Raw genomic sequence first — 23,614 nt, 5'->3', positions numbered from 1 at the left:
ATGATTCATGTTAGCGAATCGGTTCGTCCACACGGTTCGTGTCAACGAGTCTGTTGTTTATCAAACCGACTCCCAATCTTTTTCTCCATTTTTTTTCTGGGTTTAATTTGTAATTCAATTAATGATTTTATGATTGTAATGCTGCTCTCTTAGACTAACAAAACTGGATTAAATGTTGTGTTTATTGTTCAAACATTGTTCACAATGGAAATTCCTGAGCGAACAGTTGTTTAATGTTTCCAATATTAGGAAAATGTCAATCATTTCCAATATTGTTCTAAGTTTTTTTCCTTAAACACGGCTGAGTGATCCGCGCTTTGCGAATCGGTTCGACCGAACAATTGAAACGATTCAGTTGAAAACAATGATTCTTTTGAGAATCGGAGACCTCACTCACTGTTGAGTTTCCCAGCTGACAGGTTAACCACGCGGTCAGAGACTTGACAATGGATATCGATGAAGATATAGGTATGTACATGAATTTAAATGATTGATTGTTGTTGGGTGATCAGCATTTAGAAACGTTTTGAATGAGTTTTGATCTTTTAGCGCGTTTGACAATTCCAACAAATTATTCTTAAGCATTTTACAGTGTTTGTTTACTAATCAAGAAATGCATGTGGACGTTGTATAGGTGATTCTTCACCATCAGAGACTCCAGCCACTAAAATGTCCAGACAACAGATATTAACACTTATTGCAATGGCCTCCATAAACTTCAGTTCAATGATCTGTTATTCCATTCTGGGACCATTTTTCCCAAATGAGGTACATTGATGATATTTCATTGAATTTGACTTGTATATTGAATTTTTAACAATTGTTTAATGTATTTCAAGTTTCTCACAGTGGGAGAACATGTGTGAATGTATTACTTTTGATCTGATTCATTTTCTAGGCAAAGAAGAAAGGTGTCAGTCAAGCTATGATTGGTTTAATATTCGGAATCTATGCATTATGTACTTTAGTGGGCTCATTGTTACTCGGTAAATATGTAAGTTAATCATTATTTCAGAAGATAAACAGCTTTCCATTATGGATTGCACACTATATCAGTGCATTTGACCTCTGTTTCAGATTGTCCAGATAGGAGCCAAGTTTATGATCGTGGCAGGGTTGTTCGTATCGAGTGGATCCACTGTTCTCTTCGGGTCAGTGAATCTGTGATGGTTTGTTGTGTTTTAAACATTTATATGAGTATTTTGTGTCTTTAAATCCTTGTCTATTAATGCTAGATTATGCCTAAATGTTGATCAAATTACCTTACACTCTGGAAAAATAGAGGAAAACTTGTGTAACACTCATTTTTGGTATTTCATCATTAATGATATCATTTCTTCAGCAGGTTTCTTGACCGAGTGTCTGATGGGACGGTTTTCATCGTGCTCTGTTTTATCACACGGTGCATAAATGCAATTGGCTTTTCTGCCGCCGTTACATCGTCTTTTGCAGTTTTAGCAAAAGTTTTCCCCGACAACATAGCGACTGTTTTGGTGAGTTGTGGTCAGTGCTTGTTTTTCAGTGTTTTCAGGAGTAAAGTGACAAAGGAAGCACTATTGCACGTCACAAAAGATGTGCTGTTTCTGTCTAGATTCATTTATTCAGTCTGACTGGTTGTTTGGTTTCTCACGGTCCAGGCATACACAATGATGGAACCATTCTCATGATTTTAATATTCACACAAGTGTGCTGAAATGTTAAATGTGTCTCTGCAGTAAGCTGTAATCAGTGCTATCTTGATCTCTCAGGGCTTCATGGAGATTTTTACAGGTCTTGGGCTGATATTGGGGCCTCCATTGGGCGGCTGGCTCTATCAGTCATTTGGATACGAAATCCCATTCGTTTTCACCGGATGTCTTCTGTTTGTGACAGTGCCTCTCAATTTGTGGATTTTACCAAGCTTTGGTTTGTGCCAACTTCATATTAGTTAAACATTACATGTTTTGAATGATTCAGTTTAAGACTATTCCATGTAGCACACTCCTGGTTAAGTTATGTCTCAAGGATGTGATTGCCTTTTGTCTGCTTCTGTTATTGTTTGCCCTCTAGCCATGGAGATAGACGTGTCTGTTTATTTCATTCCAATATAGACGCTGTTCCTTCTTCCCAGAATTCCTTCCTCAGATTGTGTACCAGAATAAAGATCCTTCTCATCTGCTTCGTGGTGTTCACGTTGAGTTCAGGACTTGGCTTCCTGGATGCAACACTGTCCATATTTGCCATAGAAAAGGTTAGAACACTAAAACTGAATATATAATACACTAAAACATATATATAGCGAGAGACTAGATGGAAACTCACCATAGTTTAAAATCAGGGGAAATGTTCTGAACACTTCATTCCAAAATACTATTGTAAATATTAATATTAAGGTTCTCACACAGTGTAATAACTATCTAAAACATTTTTTTTTTTTTTTTTTGTGAACAGCTTAATCTCAGTGCCGGTTCAGTGGGGCTGCTCATGATTGGTCTGTCACTGCCGTATGGGGCGGCATCACCCGTCTTTGGTGTGATCAGTGATAAATATCCTGTAAGTCAATATATAAACAATTAACAAAATGACAGTGAAGATGAAAAATTCTTATAGAACAAAATTTTGAAATGTTTGAAATTCCTAATGACTTCTGATGCTTTATTATATATGCATGTATGCATTTATTTAAATTGCATTTATATGTTTAAGATTTAGATTTTATATATATATATAAAATGCTATTTATTATTTTATAGAGATTTATTAAGAATGTTTTTTTTTTTTTTTAAGGATATTTTCTTTTGGAAATGTTTTGTTTTGAAACATAAGTGTAAATATAACTAGCTTTATCTGGCTGTTAAATGATTCTCATGCAGTCGATTAGGAAATGGATGATGGTGATTGGAGGAATGGCCACAGCGGTGAGCTTTTGTTTCCTCGGCCCACTTCCTGTTTTCCATATTAAAAGGTGAAACATTCATATGAGTTTTTTTTGAATGGCAATGTTTCATTGAAGCACAAATCTGTCAATAATGGTTGAAATGTTTTTGTGTGTTCAGTCAGCTCTGGCTGACCGTCCTCATGCTGATCGTGGTGGGCTTCTCTCTCTGTATGACCTGTATCCCCACCTTTGCTGAGATGATCGCTTGTGCACAGTGAGGCAAATCCTTCATCATACAAATCCACTCCCAGTTAACCATTATTAGAGGTCCCTGTGTCTGTGACTTTAATTCACTCAGTTATGTCACACGAAATTCCTGAAATGGTTTGAATAAATGCAGTTAACACTGAACCTGAGCGAAATATAACAAGACAATGTTTTGACACACATGTTCCTCGTATTGCAGTGAAAATGGCTTTGAGGAGGGCTTGAGTACGCTGGGATTGGTGTCAGGCTTGTTCTCAGCAGTATGGTCTGCTGGGTGTGTATTAAAATTAAGTTTACGTGCAATATTTAATATTCTTTAGAATTCCCCCTCATGAAACCTGAATCATCTGTTTCTGGCTAAAGGATGTTCTTTGGGCCGACTTTTGGAGGATACATCACACAAGCACTCGACTTCGAATGGAGCGCAGGAGTTCAAGGCGCACTCACCTTTCTCGCTGTAAGAACAAACTCTATACATAACAGACACATTTTAGAGTAGATCTGCATTTTCTCAATTGGTTATGAATTTAAAGTAAATATTGATTTATTTATTGGCTCAAGTTTACCTTAACATTCTCTAGGCCTTACTACAAGTCATATATATCACAATAGAGGACATACAAAAGAAGTAAGTACATTTTTTAATGTATATATTTATTATTTTATTCAGCAATGTGGTAAATATTCTTTCAAATTAAAATATTAATATATATATATATATATCATTCTGTATTTCTTAAGTTGGAAAAAGTGGAATAGTTAAAAAACAGTTGATCATGCACGTTCTTTTTTTTCAGGTCACAAAAGGCCAGCACATCATTATTGCAAGGAGAAAAATCCCCTCTTCTCCCCAAGACAGATCCTCTCAGGGTTGATGTCAGCTGAAATAAGCCACTGCAAGCTTTTTAATGGGAGAACAATGTAATCATATTGCTGATGAATACTGGTGATGTGGGATATAATTGACAGATGACAAATGAAAAACGCGGAGGTCAGTTTACAGTTTTTCTCAGTCACTTTGGTACATTTCTCGAAATCAAACTCACAATTTGTAAAACAGTAAGTGCATTTCTCAAAACAATTTGTAAAAACATCAAAACACCTTGCAACCTGCAAAAGCCACTCTCTTACTCAAAATCCTTAGTTCATCTCTCAAAAGTAAATATCTTTGTCAATGAACATGTCAGTGCCATCAGAATGACAAGTCCTCGTGTCATTGTGTACGGATAAGACAGTCAAATTGTTAGGTTATGTTGTCAATATAACAGTGTACTCTGGAGGGATGTTCTGATGGAAACTAGCTAAAGTTTTGATGACAATTATTGTCAATTGTAAATTACATCTTAGTATGTGTGTGAGTGTAATTGCAAGAGAATGGAAAAGATTCAAATTTTCACTCTTACTGTTTGTACAGTATTTTATTGACAGAACATGTCATTGAGATACAGAAGTGAAAAGACAGCACTGAATAGCACACAAAAAAAAAACCTAAAGAAGAAATGTGAACATAGGAAAAACTGTACATGCATGCTGTAGAAATTAAAGTAAGGAATTGCAATCTTCCTACACCTCTTGACGATCCTGTCTGTTGGGTCACAAATTCTCATCCACATCACAACGAACATCTTCTCTTGCAATGCATCTTTTTGAGTGTCTTATCCAGCCTCTACAGGCATCTGCTGTGATGTCGTCACATGCTGCATCCATGGCAGCCACAAGGGTCATTTGTGTATGTGGCTGATGATCATATACTTTCCATCTAAATGCTGAAAAAAATTCCTAAATGGGTTTAAGGAATGGAGAGTAGGGTGGGAGGAACTCCATCAGCATCCTGTCATGGGCAGCAAACCATTGCCTGATGATGTTGGAATGATGGAAACTGACGTGGTCCCTAACGATCACATACTTTGGCAGGTGATCTCCAATCTGACCCCTCTCTTGTTCAGGGATGAGATCCCTGTAGAGAGTGTCTAAAATGGTGACAAGCTCTGTATTGTATGGCCCAATAATGGGAATATGCGTTGGCACACGATTGCACAACCCATGGTTATGTTTCCGCCCCGTTGGCCTGGCACATCAACCGTAGCTCTGTGGCCGATGATAGTTCGACCCCTCCTTCTACGTTTTGTTAGGTTGAAGCCAGCTTCATCCATGTAGAGGAAGCTGTGCGGTGGTTCACTTGCTTCCAGTTCCATTATACGCTATATCCAGAAGACACAAAATTAGTTTTATGAATTACATGCATTTTCATTTTGGCCAAGATCCAATCAACATGACACTTGAAACTTGTTCAAAGAAATGAGAAACTTCTTTTTTGATGTGCACAAGTGACACAATGATGTTAGAATCGAACAGGTAGTTTTGAGAATTTCAATTCTGATCTGAGAAATTTACCAAAGTGACTGAGAAAAACTGTAACAACAAAGATGTCATACGTGTAATATTTTAAGATCAGTTGAACCTGCACACAGGAGTTCAGTGAACATTTACGAAGTAGATGTCAAAAGTCCTGTAAGAAGATTGAATTTAGAGAGGAAGCAAAGTGTATTCAAGTTTTATGTATAATTGTAAAGAGATGACATTGACACTAAACACAGCTGAGATGTGCCTGTTGATGAAACACTTCAACTTTTACCTTGTTTCTGGGAATATTGTATGGTGACATATGTGACCCGGGAGCACAAAACCAATTTTAAGTGCCAGTTATTTTTTAAATTGAGATGAAAAAATTATATGAAAGCTGAATAAATAAGCATTCCGTTGATTTATGGTTTATTAGGATCCGACAATATTCGACCGAGATACAACTATTTCAAAATCTGGGATCTGAGGGTGCAAAAGAAAACAACAGCATTAAATTAATTGAAATATTAATTAAATTGCCACATGAATTCTCAGCAATGCATATTACTAATCAAAACTAAAGTTTGTATATATTTACTGGTAGGAAATTTACAAAATATCTTAATGGAACATGATCTTTACTCAATATCCTAATGATTTTTTGTCATTAAAGCTCATTTTGACACATACCATGTGTTTTTTGTTTTTGTTTTTTCAAATATACCCCAGCGACTTAAGACTGGTTTCTTGCTCCAGGGTCAAATTTTCCCTCACTGGACGATCTTGACCGTAACGAGGACATTTTACTAAGTTACAACTAAAGTGAAACATATTTTGTCTTATTTACGGTGTTTGGTAACATGAGATATAATCCATTCTGAAAAAACGGTGTTCATTTTTTTACTTAATTGAAATTCTTAAGAGCTCCTTGTATAAAATAATGAATTACCTCATATGTTACAGAACAGTACACTGGATTACTTCTGAGGTCTTTTGAACTAGTGCATGAATGTGATACAGAACTTAATACAGAATAATACCCATCTAGCCCAGGTTTGGGATTGACCCCATTATAAACACTTTTACAGATTTACAAATTATTGTCATATTCCTTATGGCAACAACTTCTAGAAATGTACAGTTTTACAAAATACATTTTTACAATCTGCTTTTCAGTCTTTTCATAGCAATGAGATCCTTCGGTTCTTTAGAGTTGTTGCGTAAATATCGACACTTTAAACACTGCAAAAGCTGTTTACTCTACTTTTTTACTTTACAATATGTGCAATTGGGGAGTTTAAAATTTTAACATTTAAAAAATCTTGCATTAATTTGTCATTCATAAATGTATAAATATAATTAATCGACTGCATACATTAACTCTGCTCAGGGGCGGATCTAGAAAAATATTGATGGGGTGGCAAGAAGGGGGCAGGAATTTTTGAGGGGTGGCAACATGGCAGACGTATATATACTGAATTTAGTCACAGTTATCACAGTTTGATGATAAATATATGTGCACACTACAAAAGGACACAGGCTATCATTTACAAACTTTATCTCATGCAATCAATGTCTTGCATTTGAAACAGTTCATATAAGGAATAAGTGACCATACCCCATAAGCCCCTCACACTCACTAATGCATACAGTATAAATCGACATGTCATTAAGAGCATTATAAAAGGTTCAGTGTTATCAATATGTCAATTTATTATAAGAAACACAAGATTTTAACAGCCAATGACATTTCCAGATGGGGAGACTCAACTGATTTTCTACTGTTTAGTGTTAATCATCATCTAACTCAACCAGTCAAGAGCTACATTTAGCCTTAGATGTTATATGGTCCCTGAAGCATAGGTTTTATTAAATAATAATAAATAAATAAACATTATAGGCACAAATACAAATGTACTTTTAGAAACTCTTTTTGAAAAATATGGTGTTATTGTTTTGGCAAGTTTAAATTAAAACCTCTATGAAAACTTGTGTGATATTCCTTTAAAATAATGTTTTAGTATATCTTTTAAGTATATTTTACTAAGCAATTTCATAATTTAGACTAAACTTTTATTTTGGTGAGTTGTAGACAGAGTTTCTGTTTTTTTTTTTATTAACTATTATTATTAGCTAATAGGCCTACTTGACGTATAGCATACTCTACTGTGCAATAGTACTATATTTCTGTTTCAATTTCTTCAAGTTATACCGAGATTTTATTTTGACAGGTTGTCGTAAAGACATTGCTGTTTCTGTCAGTCTGTGTATACGATACGAATGAATGACAATAGTTTTATCAATGAAATGGTGAAATCCTCTCATAGAGTCCTGGCGTGCGCATGTGTAGCTTACATCATGTGTCAATAGTGAAGAGCTGAAAACACCATGCATGCTTCAGTGTGTGTGTGTGTGTGTGTGTGTGTGTGTGTGTGTGTGTGTGTGTGTGTGTGTGTTGTAGTAGAGCACACATTCCCAGAGACGTGTAGAACAACACCTTCAGGGTCGCTGCTGGCCAAATGTGTGCCCCTTCCTCAAATATGATGATGAAAAAAATCACCTACCAAAATAGAAAATAGAACTTCAATCAAGTGAAAAACTAAATGAATAAATTATATTATTTACAAATCACAATTGTAGCTCTCGACATTTACCTGTGGCTATAACTTTATTATGGCTCTGATTTATTTTATAGTTTCAAGCATTCAGATATCATGCAAAAGGAATATGATAAAACCATGGTTTATTTTTGTATGGGTTGTGATATGCACGTTTTTTGTTGAAGAAATTATAAAGGCTGTGTCATCTATAGCAAAAAGGTGTCCAAATATGAAAGATTTTTAAAGAATATTTGAATGAAATGTTTGGTCAGTAGCCTAAACAAGTATTTGATCCTCCTGCAAGTGTAACAGCAGCAATTACAAGGCATTTGTAATAACATGTGAATTGTTTATTTTGTATTTGCCTACATTATGTATTGTAACGGTGTTATTATTAACCAATCATTATTGCCTCATTTTTCATATAATGCATTTTAAGTCATTTTAAAGGCTATTGGTGGCTTAGGTTTGTTTTTATAGCAACAACAAAAAAATATTACAGTATATTAATACTTTGTAAATTAAGTAACAAAACCATGGTTAATTTGCAGTTACCATGGCTACAAGAACAATGATTTGTGGTGTTATTGTTAAAACCATGGGTAATTTTTGTAAGGGAACCTGAAAAAACAAAACAAAACTTTCACAGGAATGTGCCTGAAAGTGATAAACGGGCCTCATTTGTACCTAAATGATTTATACTTTATTTTAATATATATTAAAAATGTATAAGGTGCATTGTGCATTTGCATTGTAGCTGACACCTAGATGAAAACATTACAATTGTTTTATGACTGCAAGTCTTTCTCCTCAAATGCTATTGAGCTTCAAATTTGCGTTTGAGCCCATGTGAAAGAGTAGCATAATTTACATATGATTTACACATTATTTTAATAAATATCAAACATTTAATTCAATTGTGCAATTTTCAAATTGGCCATAACCTTTAATTCATTGCTGCCAACTGGGGTGGCAGCAGGGGTGGCAAGGCTTTCTTTTACGGTGGCATTTGCCACCCTATGCCACCCCGGTAGATCTGCCCCTGACTCTGCTGCTAAATAAATACAATAGTTTATTCTGCGTTCAAGCCGCGGGTCCCGCTTTTATGAAATTATTTGGCCCACCCCACAAATTAAGTAAAATTTCTTGACCCGTCTCCGCGCATCGGGGACATCACGGAAGTTACGGTGCTACGACCTTCGTATCGTAACCAGTGTTGGTCATCTTACTTGAAAAAAGTAATTAGTTACAGTTACAAATTACTTCTCCCAAAATGTAATTGAGTTAGTAACTCAGTTACCACATTGTAAAAATAATTAGTTACTCAGTAAAGTAACTGTGACGCTATTTTTTATGTTCAATAATGCTATTACGTCCTGTAACTTCTTTAGTATATAAGATGTTTATATTAACCTATTGAAGAATAAAAACACTAAGTATTTTAGAAAATGGTGTATTTATTTGAATAGATTGCAGGCTGCCATATGATATGCATAGAAATAAAAACATAAAAAATATTGAAAATTCAAGTACAAAATTAAGACAAACAAATTTAAACTTGGGTAAAAAGAAAACAAAGGCAAACCTGGCCATTAGTGCAAATCTCTGTAACTGTATATTCGGCCTAAGGTTACTGCATAATAAACAGAACACTATCCAACTCTTATGTTGCGTTCACACAAGACACAAATAGAGCGTCTGGAGCGAGTGATTTCAATGTTAAGTCAATGCAGAGCCATATAGAGAGATAATGTGTGTGTATACATATATAAATAAAAGTGTATGCGCATACCCGTAAGAGATTACGGTTTATAAAGTTTTAAATTTGATAACTTAAAAAAAAATGCATTGCTTTAAGATGCATTTATTATGAATAATTAATGACAGGTTGGCTACGGTTGAGGCTTTTTTAACCTTGAATTCAACAGAACTACAAAATAATGAATGCATTTGGTCAGACAAAAAACTCCCAACATAGTGTTAACACTTGTAAAGCCATATCAAATAATTGTAAAACAAAAAAAAAAAATTATGGAACAGTTTATTGAACCTTAAGGCAACACAATAAATATATAATACAAAGTTTGCATATGTGTTTTTGTTTTTACACAATATAAATTTATAAACATGGGATTTTTACCTTCTGTCACCATCATGTTTGTTTGATTTCACCTTCTCCTTCATCTTCTCCAACTCATTGTTTAGCAGCTGGCTCTCTGCAGCTTTCTTCTCTTCCTCTTGTGAGATCTGATGTTGATACGCCTGCAGATAATAATCTTCTGTCTCTGTCTCTTCCTTCTGTCTACTGACATCATTTCCATTTTTACTCTTTCTGTCACGTTCGGTGTTGCAGAAACGAGGAGAGAGAACCAAGTGCAGGTATGTAAGTTTAATAGGGGTATTCCAATCGGGGTAAACAGTCCAGGCAGGGGTCGAAACCAAAACATCAATCCACATAAACAAGACACGAACACAAGGCAAGACAAGGGCAAGAGTTGACGGACCTGTAAGACGCAAAGACATTAGACAAGGACTCCGTAACACAGACTAAGACAGACTGGGTATTTATACACAGAAGGATAATGAGGAAACAGGAGACAGGTGGGGAAACAATCAATTACACAACAAGGAGGAAGGTGACCAAATAAGGGAACAGGAAGTGATCTGGTGACAGACACCGTGAGAAAGGAGGACATCTAGTGGAACCCCAGGGAACACAACCCAGACACTGTGACACTTTCCTTTTCTAGTCTTCCTAGTGTGTTTTCCATCAATCTTTGTCTTAGTCCTCCTTTCGTGGTCTTCTTTATCTTGTACAAGAGCTGGTGGTTGTGGGAGCTTCCTTTTGCTTTTCTTTTTCCCACCGGTCAGCGCTGGTTCCTTCTCGCTTACGGCATTGTTTATGTTGGTCTTTTCTGATGCTTCTCTCTCTCTGCGCCTGTTTTTGGTGAATCTAGGGCTGCCCTGAGCTGGATCATATGTGTTATGGAGGATAGCTTCATCATCTTCAGTATCTTTACTCAAATCTAGGTTCTTCTTCAAGGTTTGAAGCTGTAAGAAAAAAGGATGGAGTGCAAATAATAGATTTTGCAGACATAATAGGCTGCAGGGTGAATTATGTTAGCAAATATGATATTCTTGGTTAAATAAAGATTGGTTTTATTATTACTAACCACAATGATTTCCTGAGACTGGTCAATGATCTGTTTGGCTTCTGGGTTTGTGTTAACTCTTCAACACCTCATCAAAGCGAGCTTTGGTCTTAGCTTACACATCACTTTGACCTGCCAAACAGAGATTTACATACAAACCAGCACATTCAAGCATCCGTGATCATCAGTGACACAGAGAAGGGTTGTTATAGATCAAATATGGGTGATCTTTAACGTTACTCACCTGCAGGCATTCTGATGAACTATGGACAACTTCATTCTGGAACCAACAATCTTAAAACTGGTAATATCATACATTACAATGACATCAAAGAATAACTTCTATGTCTAAATCTAATAGAACCTTTAGAGAGTCTTTATTGGCTTGTTTACAGTCACCTAGAAATTGTGTAGTCATTCTTACTAGAACTGCATTTGTAGTTAAGCAGATTATGTAATATTTAACTTTACCGCCAACACAAAACATCTCTAAAACACCTCTTCTTTCATATGATTATTAGTTCGATTCTAAAAATAACAAAAAAATGCCGCTTAGATCAGTGATTTTTGATATTGTAGCTTTGTTAAACATCACGCGCTAACTTAGCTGAAAACATTACTAACAATCAGTGCAAACGAACAGTATTTTGTCTCGCGCGGAAATTTATCGAATCACCTTACGTCTTCTGTTAAATGTACAGTTTCTGGCAAATAAACGTACATTATATGCAGTGAATGCGACGAAGAAAACGAATCATGTCTGTAGAGGATCCATGAATGATTTCAGTGAGCAGCCATTGCTGGCGTGATCGTTTCCAACAGCAACAACAACAACAACAAGATAAGCCCCGCCTCCCGTGGTTATTGTTGCCACATCAATCCACGCTTGGCATCAATCAAGAACTAAAGCGTCGAAGTTTATTAGTTTGTTTTTATACAGTCTGTGGTTTATACAAGCTTGCTTGTAATGTTCATCAAGTTGCTTTGGATAAACAAACAAAAAAATAAATAAATACAAATAAATAAACTAGTTAAATTAATACCAAAAAGACGAACGAGTCAGAATTGTGCAGTACGTTCAGCTCACCACCAAAGGTCTGTGTCACCCGAAGTTGACCCAATATTCACTCAATTTCAGATTTATTGCAATCACTCTTCACGTATTTTTGATTGCTGCCGTTCTGAGCAATATCACCTATATTAATCTATTCATAAAAAATAATGTTTTATATGTTTTATATATTACTTTGTATTTCAATAACAAATATCATTTAATATGATATGATATAATATAATATAACATAATGAGTCATTTTGTTCATTTGCTCGCTGACTATCAGTGCTTGTTCATATTTTCTGTAAATGGTAGATAGGCTAGTGTTGTTTATTATGTAAACTTCACCTTTCTAGGTGTTTTACACATGCGCAAACATTGCTTTTATCTCTCACAGGTAAACATTTAAACCAGCTGAACCAGTATGTCAAAAGTGAAGTTGTTTCAACATACCCATCCATTTTGTGAAAGGAGAGGAACACTGATTGTGCTGTGAATCGGTTTGAGATCAGATCACTTTAATACTGCTGTCTAGAGACTGAATGGATTTATAAACTGTATAAAGTTGTTGATATTCATTGTTGAAACAGAGGTAAGTTTGAACTAACAATCTCCATTAAATTTTTATGAATCATTTAATGTTCACTACCATATGTTTAAATATTTTTCAAACTACTTAAGTGAAGTCATAATCTAATGTGAGCTTGTTTAAAAAAATGGTGCTCTATAGATTTATTCTCTTAATAACCTTTCATCCCAGACTGATGAACATACTGTCAGATTTTGTGGTCACACAGAAATACATTAAACTCTCCTATAAAATACTTTAAATCAGTGTTTTAGAAATAATCTTTTATTCCTGACAGTCATCGATAGATCCAAACACTCAGATTTCCTTTATGATCAGCTCCTGAAGCCATTAAACTGCCTGCGAGTTGGACTGACAAAACAAAGGATTATTTAATTTGTATTAAATATGTGGATTATTAATGTTCCTAAAAAGGATTTGACCAACACGCTGAAACCAAAGACATTCCTATTTTAATTAAATGCTTTATTCTGTATTTATCTTTATTCATTTATGTCTAAAAATGTCTATTGCTGTACATTTCTGTGCTGTGTTTCTGTAGCACTGCTTTTAAAATGAGTCTCTGTGAGAAGACAAAGGAAAAGCAGGATGTTCACAAACATAAAGCAGCAGCTCCAGAACCCAGCTGTGTGTCTGTGAAGAGCTGCTGGTCCATAGGGATCCCTCCTAATCTCAGTGCTGGATCAGTGACTTCTAAACCTGAGTGAGTTTAATGTTATTGACTGAGTCATTTACGTATTGAATTTTAAAATATGTGACTCTTTGGTGATTGGTAAAGCAAGTCAGTTTTAATTGTATACTGCTTTACTTTTCAGAGTATTCGTTATTGCAAATCACTTTATTCTTGAGTTAGAATTAGTTAATGTTATTGTAACTCCATCTGAACATCAGATTTAGCATGGATGGCGATGACCAGGTGCGCAGGTCAACAGCTAGCTGGCTTCTTTAACACTCCAGCTCTTATTGTCAGTGTGTTGTTGTAACTTGTTCTCAGTTTGCCAAATGTTAATTATTGCTAACTGTATTATGCATCCACTAATGTATACAAGTTCCAAATTGAAGAAATTTCAAGTCATGTCATAATATAATTCTGCTGGATTAATTTTGTTAGATTTCTGCTTTTCAATCAAAGTGTTCTTTAATTATACAGTTTGATTCAAGACAGCTAGCTAATAAACAATGTTGTGATAATGATAATTATCAAACTAATGAGTAAAAAAAATTAAAACTCTGCCATCCTAGTAGCCATTTGTTCCACTTTCTGTTCTTCCTGTAAGCATGGTATGGATCATGGTTTCCAGGTTTACACACCAAAATACTCCCAATTGCTACTAAAAACATGCTGAAAACTAGCCCAATCGCAATCCAGGGGGTAAGAATACACAGAAAAAAAACATGTTTTTGGTAGTGTTTCTCTGATAAAATTCACATTCCAGGGGGAAAATAATCATGTGTTTGGGATTGTTTCACCCCGTGGACATGGAAAACACCTCGAGACAACAGAATTAAAGTAATCTAATTCCGCGGGAAAACCATGGACTTGGCAACATGGGCATATATTGATTCTCAGAGCACAACAATATTACCAATGCTGAAAGAGCATCTTTAGATTTTCAGTGAGACGTATTTATATTTGATGATTGTGGTCCTAAATTAAGTATATTTCTGGTCTGTGTGTCAGTACTACTGCCTATAAAGTGAGAAAGGAGGAGGTTTCTGTTCAGACAAGTAATGCAGCATCTCCAGAACCCAGCTGTGTATCACTGAAGAGTGACTGGTCCATAGGAATTCCTCCTAATCTCAGTGCTAGAGCAGTGACCTCTGACCCTGAGTAAGTATCAGCATGAGCATTGTCTTTGCTACTTCAGGCAAAAGTTTGCTATTAGGTCATAAGCATTTATTTGATTAATAAATAAAAAAATGTGTACAACATTGCTTTATAGCCCTATATATAGTAGCTATTGTGAATGTCCAAAGGATTGCAGTGTTTTTACAGTTGTAGTCTCAGATTACTATGTAATCCAGTTGCCATGCCAGTTTAAAGATGGAAAATTCGGTCACTCTTTATTTTAAGGTCCAATTCTCACTATTAACTAACCATTAACTATGACTTTTGCCTCAATTAATTCCTGATTTGCTGCTTATTAATAGTTTATAAGGTAGTTGTTAAGTTTAGGGTATTGGGTAGGATTATGGATGTCATGCATTATATGTACTTTATAACCACTAATAAACAGCCAATATGTTAATAATAGGCATGCTAATAAGCAACTAGTTATTAGTGAGAATTGGACCCTATACTAAAGTGTTACCGAAGATTCTAATCTTGCAATGCCAATTTGTACATTGTAACTTGGTGCATTTTAATGCTACAACTATGTTAATTTGTAGTTTATCACTGATGCAAATAGCCAATATCAGCATCTTTAGTGTGAGATGAAATCAAATCTTGGAATTTGATGTGTTATAAACATTTGTAAATGTTTTTTTGGTCATATTTTTTTTGCCATTTCATCTGTCTGTTTCAAAACATTTAACAAATTCAGACCTGAATGGATTTTAGAGTTTTTATTGTAAATAAATAAAACTAAAACTTATATGGATTTTTAATTGGTATGCATTTATTGTATTTTAACTTTCTTTGCCAAGAAAGCTAACATGTCATTAAATCACAAACAAACAAATCTCTGTTTTTGCAGAGTAAAGAGCGATGATGATGTGATCAGATCAGTTACACCCCATCCCGGCACTGACTCCGAAGGTCAGACCCTCATCAGACAGAGAGTCAAAGACCAACACAAAACCATTATGAAGAACAAGTATGAGAGCTTATTTGAGGGAATCAAACTAGTAGAAAATCAAACCCTCCTGAACAGTATTTACACACAGCTCTACATCATAGAAGGAGAGAGTGAAGGGGTGAATGAAGAGCATGAGGTTTTACAGATGGAGAAAACAGCCAGAACACAATTCACTCCAATCTACTGCAATGACATATTTAAACCCTTACATGAACATGGATGTGAGGAGAAAGACAAAATCAAGACTGTTCTTACTAAAGGCATCGCTGGAATTGGAAAAACTGTCTCTGTACAGAAGTTCATTCTGGACTGGGCTGAGGAAAAAACCAATCAGGATGTAGATTTCATGTTTGTGCTTCCATTTCGAGAGCTGAACTTGATTAAAGATCACCAGTACAGTCTTCACAGACTTCTGCTGGACTTTCATCCTGAACTTCAAAATCTGGACTCAAAGATTTATGAAGAGAGTAAAGTTGTGTTCATCTTTGATGGTCTGGATGAAAGCAGAATTCCACTGACATTTTCAGATAATGAGAGAGTCCTTGATATGAATAAGTCTTCTTCAGTGAGTGTGTTGATGTCAAACCTCATCAGAGGAGACCTGCTTCCCTCTGCTCTCATCTGGATCACCTCCAGACCAGCAGCAGCCAATCAGATTCCCTCAAAATACATCAACCGTGTGACAGAAATTCAGGGATTCAATGAGTCTCAGAGAGAGGAATATTTCAGGAAGAGAATCAGTGATGAGCATGAAGCCAGCAGAATCATCTCTCACATAAAAAGATCAAGAAGCCTCCACATCATGTGTCACATCCCTGTCTTCTGCTGGATCTCATCCACTGTGCTTCAGAACCTCCTGAAACAAGATGACAGTGCAGAAATCCCTCAAACTCTGACTGAAATGTACATCCACTTCCTGCTGACACAGATCAACATGAGGAATCAGAAGTATGATGTGAAAAATGCAAAGAAACTCCTGAAGCCCAACAGAGACTTGATTGTAAAACTTGCTGAACTGGCTTTCAAACAGCTGATGGAGGGCAATGTGATCTTTTATGAGGAGAACCTGACTGAGAGCGGCATATACGTCACTGATGCCTTAGTGTATTCTGGGATTTGCACTGAGATCTTTAAGCAGGAATCTGTGATTCATCAGAGGAAAGTCTACTGCTTCATACATCTGAGCTTTCAAGAGTTTTTAGCTGCTTTCTTTGTGCTTTACTCCCAAGTAGAAAAAAAAGAGAAATCACTGAATTCGATTCTACGTGATTTGGAGTATAGATCATTGGTTTCAGGGATGTGTGGAACGATTGAGCTTGAAGAATATAATTTGTATGGTATTGACATCACTATGAGTGAGGTACAAAAAGCAGCAGTTAATAAATCTTTAGAGAGTAAAAACGGACACCTGGATCTTTTCCTGCGATTCTTGATGGGTGTCTCACTGGATTCCAATCAGAGACTCTTACAGGATCTACTGACACACAGAGAGAACAGCTCAGAGAACATGGTGGAAATTACTCAGCACATTAAATACAAAATCAAGAATGATCATTATTATATGAGAGGTAAACATCTCTCAGCTGAGAGATGCATCAATCTGTTTCTCTGTCTGCTGGAAATGAAGGATCAGACTCTTTACCAAGAGATTCAAGAGTTTGTGAAATCAGAGAATCACTCAAAAAGACTCTCTCCTGCTCACTGCACAACAATAGCCTATATACTTCAAATATCAGAGGAGGTGCTGGATAAGTTTGATCTGAAGAAATACAACACATCAGATGAGGGTAGAAGGAGACTGATACCAGCTGTGGTGAACTGCAGAAAAGCTATGTGAGTACTAATTTTTGTGACTGGAGATGGTGTGTATGTTTTGATGTGACACAGTTATATTGTATATTCTCCATCAAATCATGAAACAGTTTCTTTGTCATTACAACAATTTAATGGAAAATCTGAAACTGAAATACATTGTTAATACTTTATTGCATATTAAACCACTGGCTGAATTGTTGATTCTGATTGCCTGATAATGAATCATTGGGGGGGGTTATCGTCCATTCTTTCTCTGCATGTGCACACATACAGTACAGACACACATTCACACACACGCACACACACACACGCACACACACGTTTGTTTTTGTGGGGACATCCCATAGGCATAATGGTTTTTATACTGTACAAACTGTATATTTTATCGGCTTTCAACAACCCTACACCTAACCCTAACCCTCACAGGAAACGTTGTGTATTTTTACTTTCTCAAAAAAAAAAAAACTCATTCTGAATGAGCTCAAATGTAGCTCAACTGGTAGAGCACTGCACTAGCAAGCAAGCAAGCAAGCAAGCGCAAGGTTGGGAGTTCGATTCCCCGGGAACGCATGATATGTAAAAATTGATAGCCTGAATGCACTGTAAATGGCTTTGGATAAAAGCGTCTGCTAAATCCATAAATTTAATTTAAATTTAATACAGAGTTGTGTCCTGATATGTCACAAAAACAAGAGCACACACACACAAAGAAATCTGTCAGCACTGCCCTAATTCTTGTTAAGAAAATAGTTTCTCCAATGAAAAGTTACATGACTTTCAGTTTTTAGGTGGTATCATCAATATTTTGTTTAATTAAATAAACTTACAGTTTATGCTGCCCAACACTACTCTGTCTCTGTAACAGCATTGCAATGATTCTCTCCTCTATTGATAAATGGTGGTTGGAAAGCTATACAATGTTTGTTGTAAAACGAGTATTCAGAATTAGTAAAGGGGGCTTGGATTGTTGGAAAGGAATACAAATAATGTGCTTCACACCATAGCTGCATTACCACCTTGGGTATGCATTATTTTAAGTAAATCATAGGATATTTTTTAAATATACAGGAAAAGTGTTTTGATCTCTTGTGTATGTTTCGTTGCTCTGGAATATAATTCAAAGCATCTCAGTCATGTTAGAACCTGTCACATATATGACTATAAACTGACTTTTCTAATACAGTAGGTTTGTAGTATCAGACTAATTAAAATATAATGAGTTAATTGTCAGTCAGTATACAGAGTTCACTTCATGAAAAAAAAAAACAGAATACTATTCATTGTGCTTGCCACAGCAACACATATACTAAAACTGGATCAATACAGAGAAGATTAGCATGACCCCGTGAAAGGAAGACACGCAAATCCGTGAAGCACTCCATTTGGGGGGGCAGCTGTGGTCTAGTGGATAGACATTTGGACTTGTAACCCGAAGGTTGCAGGTTCGAGTCTCGGTGTTGTGGGGAGTTAATGAACAGCGCTAACTACCACCCTCAATATCCATAGCTGAAGTGCCTTTTAGCAAGGCACTTAAACCCCCGGTTGCTCCCCGGGTGCTGGATATATAGCTGCCCATTGCTACCGGTGTGTGTCCACAGTGTGTTCACTTCTCACTGCTGTGTGTGTGCACTTGGATGAGTTAAATGCAGAGTGCATTACCATACTTGGCAAATGTCACAACTTTCACTTTCATGTGATCAATGTGCAGAACAGATAGTATTTGAACCCACCATCTCCTCGATATTAAATCATATACCCTCCTGTTTTATAGACTTGATGGCTGTAATCTCAATGATCAGTGCTGTAAAAGTTTGTCTTCATCTCTACAATCATCAAACTCACTGAGAGAGCTGGACCTGAGTCACAATGATCTGCAGGATTCAGGAGTGAAGCTGCTCTCCGATGGACTGAAGAGTCCACACTGTCAAATCAACATACTGAGGTAAAAAAATAAAAACAGATGGACACTTGGCCTGGGCCTTAGCTTTGCTGGACTGGGAGGACCCAGAGAAACATTTATATTTTAAACGGACTGTTTTAGACTGTCAAACCAGAACACAATCGAGGGTTCAACTCCCTCAGAAAGTTAACTACATTTTGTACTATGCCAAACAATTGCTTAGTTGCCACGGCCGCTGCTGGCCAAAAGGGGTGCCCTAAGTAGGACTGTATTTTTGTGCCCCCTCAAATATCATAAAAAAACTGGTATATGGGTAAAAACCAAACTTTAATTAAATAAAAAAGTAAATAAATATATATAAAAAATGTATTGTTCACAAATTACAATTGTAGCTCTCAACAGTTACCTGTGAATATGACTTTATTAATATAGTTGTTTAATTGATTAAATTGTTGCAAGCATTCAGAAATCATGCAAAAAAAATAATTAAGCAGTTTTACTATTATAAAACCATGGTTTATTTTTTTAATGGTTGTGATGTCCACATGAAGAAATTATATAGAGGCTGTGTCATCTATGATAAAAGGCAGGCCAAAATTGAAAGATCAAGTGAATTTGTTGTGAAAAAGTAGTATAATCTACATATGATTTACAGTTTATTTTAATAAATATAAAAAAATTGTAAATGTGCATTATAGTTGAGACCTAGATGAACAATCTTTATGACTGTTAAGTCTTTCTCAAATGCTATTGACCTTAGAAAGGTGTATAACAGTATCACATGTAATTTTAGAGACTGTCCCTAAATTTGCGAAAATTATACATCCAACGTCAAGCCAACTTTATGCCAGTTTTTTACTGTTGTCTTTTCGCGGGCATAGTCACAAGAGGTGCTAGTCTTTTTTTGGAGCAAGTGGGATGGTGCCCCCTTGGGAGTTGGTGCAATAAACAAACTGCGTACTCTGCGTGTAGGGAGCGGCGGTACTGTTAGTGACCCTTTAGCAGACCCCAGTTTGTTCCAGACAGTTGTTTTAATGAATTTTACTTTTTTTTTAATGATTTATTCACTGATTAAGTTTATGAGGATTAGAGATGAAGACTCTTACCGAGATCTGCCGAGATATTCTTTAATCAACACAGTGACTCTGAGTAAAACATTAAACACACTAGTAACACACTAGTTACGCAAGCTAAACTGAACCTGTAATCATTGATGTGTGGGTAAAAATTGCTTCAGTGAATCAAGGAATAATTTGATTTGAAGCAGCATGAGTTACAGAAATCTGAACACTCATGTGAACTAGTTTAAAATGTTCTCCAGGGTGATGTTTAGTGTTTGTATGTGTGTTTTTTCTAGATTATCTGGCTGTATGGTGACAGAGGAAGGCTGTGAATTTCTGGCTTCAGCTCTGAGTTCAAACCCCTCACACCTGAGTGAGCTGGATATGAGCTACAATCACCCAGGACAATCATTGGTCAAGCTGCTCTCTGATCCAAACTACAGACTGGACAAACTCAAGTATGTTCAGCAATGACAATCATCCTGTCATGTGATTGTAGATGTTTACTGTAGCACACACATGTAAGCCACTGAAAACTCAAATGTACAGTACCGATCAAAAATTAGGAATAAGATTGTTAAATATTTCTATAAGTTTATTTTGTTCACCTAGACTGCTTTTATTCAATATAAAAATTAGTAAAACAGTAATATAGAGAAATATAATTACAGTAACAATTATCACTCCAGTCTTCAGTGTCACGTGGTTAATTCTAATGTGCTTATTTCAATACCAAGAAATTAGCGTAAAGTAGTCAAGCAGAAGATAAAATGGTAACACTTTAGAATAAGGTTCCATTAGTTAATGTTAGTTAATGTATTAATTAACATGAACAAACAATGAATAATACATTTATTACTGTATTTATTCATCTTCGTTAATGTTAGTTAATGAAAATACAGTTATTCATTGTTAGTTCATGGTAATTCAGAGTGCATTAACTAATGTTAATAAGCACAACTTTTGATTTAAATAATGCATTAGTAAATGTTGAAATTAACATGAACTAAGACTTATAAAGGCTGTAGAAGGATTGTTCTTGCTTAGTTCATTTTAACGAAAGTAGTTAACTAACATTAACTAATGGAACCTTATTCTAAAGTGTTACCGATAAAATAAACTGCAGCAGGTATTAGACTGCTGTCACTTTAAGACCTAATGCACAGTATGTTACACATCTTATTTTCAGTGCTAAATGCAGTATTTTATTCCTTTTTACTACATTTTTATTAACTATTTTTATACGTTCATTTACCCACATTTCTTTTTTGCTTTAAAGTATGTGAAACTGAAAATTGTTGCCGACATAATGTCAGTATAATAACGTATTTCCAAGTGAAACTGAATATTGAATGGGGCACTGTTTTAGTTTAGTGCTCCTCCTCTCCATCTCTTACAAAAAGTAAAAAAAAAGTAGTTCATTGTTATTATCATTAAAAATGAGACATTTTGTTTTTTATAGTGTGGATCATGGAGGAGAGTTCAGGATTGTAGCAGGACCACAGAAATGTAACTCTCTCTCTCTCACTCACACACACACATTCTTTGATTATTATTATTTTTTGTGTGTTTGTTTGTGTGTGTTATCAATGTTGTAATCTCTCTTCTTGTGTTCAGATATCTGCAATCTCACACTGGATTTAAACACAGCAAACACATGTCTCGCTCTGTCTGAGAGGAACAGAACGGTGAAACATGTGAAAAAGAAGCAGCCGTATCCTGATCATCCAGAGAGATTTGAGAGATTTCCTCAGGTTCTGTGTAGAGAGAGTCTGACTGGACGCTGTTACTGGGAGGCTGAATGGAATGGGAAGCCTGATATATCAGTGACATACAAAAGAATCAACAGGAAAGGAAAGAATGATGACTGTAGGTTTGGGCTCAATGAAAATTCCTGGAGTCTGATCTGGAATAATTACAAATTCATTGTCAGACACAATAATGTGGAAACAGTCATACCTCCCCCTTCAAGCCGCTCTAACAGAGTTGGAGTGTACCTGGACTGGTCAGCCGGAACTCTGTCTTTCTACAGTGTCTCTAACACACACAAGCTCACACACTTACACACATTCAACACCACATTCACTGAACCCCTCTATGCTGGATTTAGGGTTTGTTATTCTGGTAGTTCTGTGTCTCTTTGTGAGATTAGACCAGACTGAGGTTTCAGTCAGAGTTCCTAAACACGCTTCATTACGAATGTTAAAGACTGTGGAGCTGTGTGGAAGGATGACGTCTCTTCCTGATCACGTGTTCTCAGAATCTCTCATAGATGTAGAGCAAAAATACATTCAATGATATTGAGTCTAGAGCTCAATATTATTTTGGGCTGATATTTTATCCTCAAAATATGATTTTTTTTTCTTCTGATTGCTTCCAAATTCTTAAATATATTACAAAGTTTCATGTTTAAAATGTTTTTATCAACCTCTACAAATACCTCTACCCAAAAATGAAAATTAACCCATGGTTTTCTCACCCCCAAGCCTTTCTTCTTTCAGATGAATACAATTGGAGTTTTATATACAGTATAATCCCAAAATCCCAAACACCATTCACTGCTATTATAAAGCTTGGAAGAGCCAGGATATTTTTTGACAAAACTGACTGTATTTGTCTGAAAGAATAAAGTCAAATACACCTAGGATGGCTTTAGGGTGAGTAAAACATGGGGTTTGTGACGAGTGGGGTGGGGCTGAGGGTCGTGGGAACGGATGCGAGGCCAGTGGAGTGATTGGAGATGAGCGACACCTGCTCGACTCACCGGTCTCGAGTCCCACGGAGGAGATGGAAGGACATAAAACTGGAGCGACGACAGTGAAGGACGAGAGAGTACCAGGCCTGGGCTTTTAGTTGTGTTTGGTTTTTATTTGTGTTTATTTTGAATTATTAAAATGTCAGTGGATTGTCCGCCACCTTCTTCCCGAAGATCATGAAGTTTTTATTGTTACAGGGTTATTTTCAGTTTTGTACTATCTATCTGTCTGTCTGTCTGTCTGTATGAATATGAGACAAAACTACAGAATGTCACATTTTCTTTTTGGGTGATTCAACACAAAGATGTTTTACCAGCTAAGAAGATCTTCACTTTTAGAGTTTTATCTCTCTATCTGATGTGAGCATAAGTATTGGTATATAAGTATTCTTTGTAAGTGTTTAGCTGTGTATTATTAAC

General features: G+C 35.9%; 2 protein-coding genes, 1 long non-coding RNA gene and 1 other non-coding gene across 5 annotated transcripts; 3 read left to right on the top strand and 1 right to left on the bottom strand.

The window, feature by feature from the left end:
• Positions 1 to 403: 403 nt before the first annotated feature.
• On the top strand, positions 404 to 6,636 carry LOC127933396 (MFS-type transporter SLC18B1-like). Its single transcript, XM_052530385.1, has 14 exons — positions 404 to 468; positions 635 to 768; positions 899 to 994; positions 1,078 to 1,151; positions 1,346 to 1,493; positions 1,749 to 1,905; positions 2,091 to 2,230; positions 2,431 to 2,532; positions 2,853 to 2,944; positions 3,036 to 3,131; positions 3,324 to 3,398; positions 3,488 to 3,581; positions 3,706 to 3,752; positions 3,922 to 6,636. The coding sequence occupies exons 1-14, from the start codon at positions 447 to 449 to the stop codon at positions 4,007 to 4,009; spliced, it is 1,365 nt and encodes a 454-aa protein (XP_052386345.1). The 5' UTR covers positions 404 to 446; the 3' UTR covers positions 4,010 to 6,636.
• LOC127933398 (uncharacterized) lies at positions 4,582 to 12,023 on the bottom strand. 2 transcript variants are annotated; one of them, XR_008147496.1, is made up of 5 exons: positions 11,464 to 12,023; positions 11,241 to 11,351; positions 10,208 to 11,118; positions 7,965 to 8,027; positions 5,183 to 5,325 (listed from the first exon to the last, which is right to left on the bottom strand). It is a non-coding gene; the product is annotated as an uncharacterized LOC127933398 (long non-coding RNA). The 2 variants fall into 2 exon arrangements; XR_008147497.1 differs by lacking the exon at positions 7,965 to 8,027 and having other exon boundaries at positions 4,582 to 5,325.
• Positions 12,024 to 15,641: 3,618 nt separating this feature from the next.
• On the top strand, positions 15,642 to 23,465 carry LOC127933515 (NACHT, LRR and PYD domains-containing protein 3-like). The gene is made up of 5 exons (XM_052530555.1): positions 15,642 to 17,496; positions 19,250 to 19,420; positions 20,736 to 20,897; positions 21,902 to 21,948; positions 22,057 to 23,465. Exons 1-5 carry the CDS (start codon positions 15,671 to 15,673, stop codon positions 22,599 to 22,601), a joined length of 2,751 nt encoding a protein of 916 aa, XP_052386515.1. The 5' UTR covers positions 15,642 to 15,670; the 3' UTR covers positions 22,602 to 23,465.
• Positions 18,761 to 18,862, top strand: LOC127933631 (U6 spliceosomal RNA). The gene has a single exon (XR_008147550.1). It is a non-coding gene; the product is annotated as a U6 spliceosomal RNA (small nuclear RNA).
• Positions 23,466 to 23,614: the final 149 nt, after the last annotated feature.

The sequence above is a fragment of the Carassius gibelio genome, chromosome A17 (assembly GCF_023724105.1).
Source record: "Carassius gibelio isolate Cgi1373 ecotype wild population from Czech Republic chromosome A17, carGib1.2-hapl.c, whole genome shotgun sequence".
NCBI lineage: Eukaryota > Metazoa > Chordata > Actinopteri > Cypriniformes > Cyprinidae > Carassius > Carassius gibelio.
Note: the sequence above shows the minus strand (reverse complement) of the source record. Positions and strands in the feature narration are given on the sequence as shown.

What these genes read in the sequence shown, in the direction of transcription:
- LOC127933396 (XM_052530385.1), top strand. Translation starts at nt 447, where the DNA reads ATGGATATCGATGAAGATATAG. An exon ending in GACCATTTTTCCCAAATGAG is followed by an intron (nt 769 to 898) that starts GTACATTGATGA and finishes TTCATTTTCTAG; the next exon opens with GCAAAGAAGAAAGGTGTCAG. An exon ending in ATAGAGGACATACAAAAGAA is followed by an intron (nt 3,753 to 3,921) that starts GTAAGTACATTT and finishes CTTTTTTTTCAG; the next exon opens with GTCACAAAAGGCCAGCACAT.
- LOC127933515 (XM_052530555.1), top strand. Translation starts at nt 15,671, where the DNA reads ATGAAGAACAAGTATGAGAGCTTATTTGAGGGAATCAAACTAGTAGAA. An exon ending in TGTCAAATCAACATACTGAG is followed by an intron (nt 19,421 to 20,735) that starts GTAAAAAAATAA and finishes TGTTTTTTCTAG; the next exon opens with ATTATCTGGCTGTATGGTGA. An exon ending in TGTAGCAGGACCACAGAAAT is followed by an intron (nt 21,949 to 22,056) that starts GTAACTCTCTCT and finishes TCTTGTGTTCAG; the next exon opens with ATATCTGCAATCTCACACTG.